General features: G+C 38.7%; 1 protein-coding gene across 1 annotated transcript; it reads right to left on the bottom strand.

Annotated features, from left to right (window-relative positions):
* Positions 1-1,954: 1,954 nt before the first annotated feature.
* LOC121174752 (uncharacterized) lies at positions 1,955-6,019 on the bottom strand (the record flags this gene model as incomplete). Its single annotated transcript, XM_041014703.1, has 6 exons — positions 1,955-1,998; positions 2,056-2,177; positions 2,334-3,108; positions 3,241-3,876; positions 4,324-4,570; positions 4,955-6,019. Coding segments are annotated over 6 exons (2,889 nt in total), but the record flags the coding sequence as incomplete, so codon positions are not given.
* Positions 6,020-7,134: the final 1,115 nt, after the last annotated feature.

Genomic DNA, 7,134 nt, shown 5'->3' with positions numbered 1-7,134 from the left:
AAAGTGTTAAAGATGAAGATGATGTGTTTTTGGCATCAAACAATGAGGTTGTTAAAACAAAATGGGTGATGGATCCTATTGCCTCAAAGCACATTTACAGAGATCAAGAGATGTTTGATACTTTGAAAAATGATGGAGAATTCATTCATTTCAAGTTAGGGAATGGTGGAAAAATGAAGGTTGAAGGCATATGGAGCGTGAGGATGAAGCTCCATGATGGTGCTACTCAAACTTTCTCAAATGTGAGGTTTGCACCTTCCGCTATTGTCAATATGATTTCTATTGTGGAGATGACATCACAGGGTACAAGTATATTGGTTCAAAGTGGGGTTGCAAAGTGTACAAGGGGAGACACTAGGTGTTGCAAGGACAGAAAAATAAAGATAAACTTTGCTATTTGGATGGTCAAGCCTTGAAGAGGAGCCATGATAGCAAAGTGAAGAAGAAAATAAAGTTTTCTAATGTTGTGGAAGTGTTGGGAGATACTTCAATTCGAGGAGGAGTTTGTTCACTTTCAAATTGATTGAAGGATATTTCTCTTTTGGCTTGAGGGGGAGAATTGTAAAGTGGAAGATTGGATTTTTATCACTAAGGTTTAGGTGGCTTAAATGCAAAGTGGAAGATTGCATTTTACTAGATGAACCTTAGTTGAATGGATGCATTGGAAGTTGTTTTTGTTTCAACTTCCAAGAAAAATTATTTATAATAGTTGGTGGCAATCTTCACTATAAATAGAGAAGAGAATTAGTGGAGAAACACAACACATGAAGAGAGATTGTGATATGAACCTTCATGGCACAAGGGCTGACTTAGGATCGTCTAGGATTAAACCTTGATGGAAAATGCGGAAATTGATTAAGGAAAGGATGGAAAATAAGGTGGTTAATCTCGTGGGTCTTAATAAGGTGGTTTCTTGCATAAAATGGATGAATGGGATGGTAAAACGTAGGTTAAGTGGTGGCTGGACAGAAATATAGAAATGGCAATAACGGAAGCTACAGGGCTCCAAATGAGGTGATTCCAAAACGAGGTGAAAGGTCTCGTTTTGAAATTCAATTTAGGCTCAAGAATCACTTAATTTGAGTGTGTGAAATGGGAGTTATGGTCACGAGATAATTTTGGGCAGAGGTGGATTTTCTGGAATTGTGGTTTGAAAGAACAAGGGTGGAGATGATAGGAAGGAAAGAATCACTCTTTCCAGCGAGGGCAACACACAAAGGTTGTGAAAGTCCTTTGATACAGCCAGGGTGTTCTTGAATCACTCAAGAATTTAGGAGAATCACTCTCACTAAGATAAAAGAGATAAACTCTAATTTTCTGAATAAAACTCAACTTGTGTTTATTGATAAAATGGTTCAGCTTATATAGAAGCTTTACAGCAGATTTTAGTAATGACCCACTAACCTAGAATTAAAATAACTTAATGCCATTAACCTAGGGAATTAAAACAAACTAAATGGCTGAGTGTAACTGAAATTGTTGGCAACCAAAAGTCACCCCCAACAGCCAACAAGTCAGCCACCATTTGGTCTCCCAAAAGGCTGATGCCTAGGTTGCCAATTGGGCCCTTATTACAACTTGAACTAAAGCCCTTTTAGTTGATTAACCCAAAACATATTTTTGGTCAGCCAACTTTACAAGGATTGGGCCATTATTTAGACAAACTAAACACTCTAAAATTGAAATAAAGTGGTGTCATTTAGTCCTCCATTTGGGCCATGATACAACTCACAACCTTGGACTTTTCTCCTTGAAACTTGGGCTTGTATTCAAATAGTATGGACAGCACTTGTTGAAGAGCTTCCTTGGCTTTCCTTGCTCTAGCCCTTGTCATAGGTCCTCCAAGTCCTTCAAGTGGATCCTTGCCCTTGCTCTTGGTCATGTCCTCATCAATAGGTCCTCCAAGTCCTTCAAGTGGATCCTTGCCCTTGCTCTTGGTCATGTCCTCATCATTCTCTCCCTCTTGAGAAGGATTTGTCCTCAAATCGGATTCTCCATCTGCATCAAAAAGAGATAAATCAGAGACATTGAAGGTGGAACTAACATTATACTCACCGGGCAGCTCAACTTTGTAAGCATTGTCATTGATTCTTTCAAGCACTTGAAATGGTCCATCTCCCCTTGGTTGAAGCTTTGATTTCCTTTGTTCCGGAAACCTTTCTTTTCTCATGTGCACCCAAACCCAATCTCCGGGTTCGAAGACAACCTTCTTTCTCCCTTTGTTGGCTTGTTTAGCATAGCTTTTATTTTTCCTCTCAATTTGATCTTTGACTCTCTCATGAAGCTTCTTCACATAGTCCGCCTTTGCTTGACCTTCTTTATGCTTAAAAACAGAAACATTAGGCATAGGCAAAAGATCAAGAGGAGTTAGTGGGTTAAAACCATAAACAACTTCAAAAGGAGAACAATTAGTGGTGCTATGAACAGCTCTATTGTAAGCAAATTCAACATGGGGTAAACAAGCTTCCCAAGTTTTTAAGTTCTTCCTCAAAACTGTCCTAAGCAAAGTTCCCAAAGTCCTATTAACAACTTCCGTTTGCCCATCGGTTTGTGGGTGACAAGTGGTTGAAAATAACAATTTAGTGCCCAACTTGCTCCACAAAGTCCTCCAAAAATGGCTTAGGAACTTAGAGTCCCTATCACTAACAATGCTCCTTGGCAAACCATGGAGTCTCACAATCTCCTTGAAAAACAAATCAGCCACATGGGAAGCATCATCAACTTTTTTACATGGAATAAAATGAGCCATTTTAGAAAACCTATCAACAACCACAAAAATGGAATCTCTACCATTGCTTGTTTTTGGCAGCCCCAAAACAAAATCCATGGATAAATCAATCCAAGGATACTCCGGAATTGGCAATGGAGTATACAATCCATGAGGCTTTACCTTAGACTTTGCCTTTTTACACACAATGCAATGTTCACAAAATTTCTGCACATCCTTTTTCATATGAGGCCAATAAAAATGTTCTTGTAATGTTTCTAGAGTCTTTTGGACCCCAAAATGCCCCATTAAACCTCCTTCATGTGCTTCACAAACAAGCAAATTTCTAGTAGAACATTTAGGCACACACAATTTGTTTTCTTTGAAAAGAAAGCCTTCATGTCTAAAGAAACCATTTTCTGAAAATTTTTCACAATTTTTAAAAATTTCTCCAAAAGTTTCATCATTTTCATACATGCTTTTCAAACATTCAAGACCAATCAATTTTGTTTCAAGCATAGAAAGTAATGCATGACGCCGAGAAAGAGCATCGGCTACAATATTACCTTTTCCCTTTTTATGTTTGATAACATAAGGGAATTGCTCTAGGAATTCCACCCACTTCGCATGCCTTTTGTTAAGCTTGCCTTGCCCCTTGATATATTTGAGGGACTCATGGTCACTATGAATGACAAATTCCTTGGGATAAAGGTAGTGTTGCCATGTTTTCAAAGCCCGTACTAAGGCATACAACTCCTTATCATAAGTTGAATAGTTAAGGGTAGGACCACTTAACTTTTCACTAAAATAAGCAATTGGATGGCCTTCTTGCATCAACACAGCCCCAATCCCAACATTTGAAGCATCACACTCAATTTCAAAAGATTTTTGAAAGTTTGGCAACGCAAGTATGGGGGCATTAGTTAGCTTTTGCTTAAGAACATTGAAAGCTTCTTCTTGTTTCTCTCCCCATTTGAAACCAACATTTTTCTTGAGCACTTCATTGAGAGGTGCTGCCAATGTGCTAAAATCCTTCACAAATCGTCTATAAAAACTTGCTAAGCCATGAAAACTCCTCACCTCGGTCACAGACTTAGGTGTAGGCCATTCTTGAATAGCCCTAACCTTCTCCTCATCAACTTGCACTCCTTTTGAACTCACAACAAAACCAAGAAACACAACATGGTTAGTACAAAAGATGCATTTTTCAAGATTGGCATACAATTGTTCTTTTCTAAGCACAGTCAAGACAGATTTTAAATGATCAATATGCAAATCAAGTGAAGTGCTATAGATAAGAATATCATCAAAGTACACCACAACAAACTTTCCTATGAACTCTCTCAAGATATGGTTCATTAATCTCATGAAAGTGCTAGGAGCGTTAGTTAGGCCAAAAGGCATAACCAACCATTCATACAAACCATATTTTGTTTTAAAAGCAGTTTTCCATTCATCCCCTTCTCTAATCCTAATTTGATTGTATCCACTTTTTAAATCGATTTTAGAGAAGTAACATGCACCATGCAATTCATCAAGCAAATCATCAAGCCTAGGTATAGGATGCCTATATTTAATGGTGATGTTATTAAGGGCTCTACAATCGGAACACATGCGCCATGTCCCATCCTTTTTAGGGACCAAAATCACTGGGACAGCACAAGGACTCATACTATCTCTTACCCAACCTTTGCTAATGAGTTCATCCACTTGTCTTTGAATCTCTTTGGTTTCTTGTGGATTACTTCTATAGGCTGGCCTATTGGGCAAAGAAGCTCCCGGAATGAGATCAATTTGATGCTCAATTCCCCTCAAAGGTGGTAGTCCATTTGGCACATTTGGTGGAAACATGTCTTGAAAATCCTGCAAAAGAGTTTTAACACTAGAAGGCACTTCAAAATCATCAAAAGTGTTAGTGGTCAAAATCTGATTTTTGCAACACAAGATATATAGTGACTGTTTAGCACGAAACAACCTCTTGACCTCACTTTTTGTGGCTAAATAGCTCTCCCTCACTTCAAGTGTTTCACTCTTCTTTTGTTCACTCTTTTTCCTCTCAAGTGTTTCCCTCTTTTTCTCACTCTCAAGTGTTTTGCTCACTTTTTCTTTTTCTTTTTTCTCTTGAAGAAGTTTTTCTCTCATTTTCTTTTGATCCTCACACACTTCTTGTGGACTCAATGGCTTGAGCACAATCTTTTTGTCTTGGTGCATGAAAGAGATCTTGTTGGTGTAACCGTCATGATTGGCTCTTTTATCAAATTGCCATGGTCTCCCCAAAAGTAAGTGACTGGCCTCCATAGGAACAACATCACAAAGTACCTTATCATTGTATTTCCCAATGGAAACGTCCACTTCCACTTGCTGCCTCACTTGCACCTCCCCATCCTTACTAAGCCATTGAAGTTTGTATGGCCTAGGATGTGGTTTAGTAGCTAAATTTAGCTTTGACACTAATCTAGCACTAGCCACATTGGTGCAACTACCTCCATCAATGATCACCATGCACACCTTGCCATTGATTAAACATCTAGTGTGAAAGATGTTTTCTCTTTGGCTCTCCTCCTCATGCTTCAATTGACCACCAAGTAACCGCCTAATCATCAACAAATCTCCCTCCGGAGTCTCCTCTTCCTCTACGTACTCACTCTCCTCTTCCTCTTCAACATCAGATTCACTTATATATTCTCCATCTCTAAGAACCATGGACCTTTTGTTAGGGCACTCATAAGCATAGTGTCCTAGGCCTTGGCACTTGAAACACTTCACATCTCTACTCCTTTTAGAGGGTTCCTCTTGGGACTTTGAGCGAGTTTTTGATGGGATAGGTGTGGAACTACTAGAAGTAGCAGCCCCATCTTTCTTACCTTTGTCTTTCCAACTAGAAGAACCAAAGTTGGTAAAACTCCTCTTAGCCACTCCCTTCCTTTTTAATTGTTGCTCCACTTGGATTGCTTTGTGAAGAAAATCATCCATTTCAACAAACTCCTGCAGCTCAACAATATCACGGATATCATTAGTCAAACCATTAAGAAATCGAGCCATAGTTACCTCCTCATCTTCTTCAATATTTGCTTGAATCATGAGCACATCCATTTCCTTGAAATACTCCTCAACCCCCTTGTTGCCTTGGGTTAGTTTTTGGAGCTTGAATTTCAAGTCCCTTGAGTAACTAGCCGGCACATACCGCTTCCTCATGATCTTTTTCATCTCCGTCCATGTATCAACCATTGGCTCTTCATTTCTTGCTCTCTCCTTTTGTAGCTTGTTCCACCACACAAGAGCATAGTCGGAAAACTCCGTGGCGGCAAGCTTCACCTTCTGGTCCTCCTCATAGTTGTGGCATGAGAAAACATGCTCTATTTTCATCTCCCACTCCAAGTAGGCCTCCGGATCATTCTTTCCTTTAAATGGAGGAATGTTGAGTTTAATACCATCAATTCGGTTTTGTCTAGGAACACCATCATTCCCTCTTCTCCTCCTTTCTTCTTCATTATGATCTCTATTCTCCATTTGATCCAACCTCTCATGGAGCGCATCATCTCGTTGTTTCATTAACCTCTCCATATGTTGCATCAAAGCTTGCATTTGGAATTGCGAAAGCCCCACTCCATCATTAGGATTAGTACCTGACATCTCAAACAAACAAATCAAACGTAACAAGACAATTATAGTTGCTGTTTGAATACCTCACCCACTCAAGTGTATCACACAATTATGGCTTTTCTCTAATGAAACACTCTTGCCTTTTACCACTCTAATTCCCCTTGAGTTCTTAGGCAATTCAAGAGATTATGGCCACAACAAAGAACAATTCACCAATATGTGTAAGGTAAGGCTAGACAAGGAAAAGGTTAACCAAGAAAAAGGCTAACAATGTTTTTAGGCACAAATGAAGGAAATAAAATTCAGAATTTAGGAATTCAAGTAACAATCCTTCATGCAACCAATATATTACCTTAAAGAGTTTTTTTTTTTAAGTTCTTCAAGCATGAACCATTCAGCCCAATTTTTTTTTTTTTAATTTTGCTTATGCGAAATTCTGCTTCTTTTTTTTTTTTTATAACAAAGAGATCAAAAGGCTTAACTTTTGCAATGGTTCAGCCTAAAAAAAATATATATGAATAAGAAGGTAATATAAATGGCAAAGAGAATAAAGAAGGATGTTACCCAATATTTCCAGCAAAGGAAGTGTTGATCCTAGAACCGGAGCTCTGATTACCAAATGATATGAACCCTCATGGCACAAGGGCTGACTTAGGATCGTCTAGGATTAAACCTTGATGGAAAATGCGGAAATTGATTAAGGAAAGGATGGAAAATAAGGTGGTTAATCTCGTGGGTCTTAATAAGGTGGTTTCTGGCATAAAATGGATGAATGGGATGGTAAAACGTAGGTTAAGTGGTGGCTGGACAGAAATATAGAAATG

The sequence above is a fragment of the Glycine max genome, chromosome 4, assembly GCF_000004515.6.
Source record: "Glycine max cultivar Williams 82 chromosome 4, Glycine_max_v4.0, whole genome shotgun sequence".
Lineage (NCBI taxonomy): Eukaryota > Viridiplantae > Streptophyta > Magnoliopsida > Fabales > Fabaceae > Glycine > Glycine max.
This window is presented reverse-complemented; position numbering and strand designations above follow the sequence as displayed.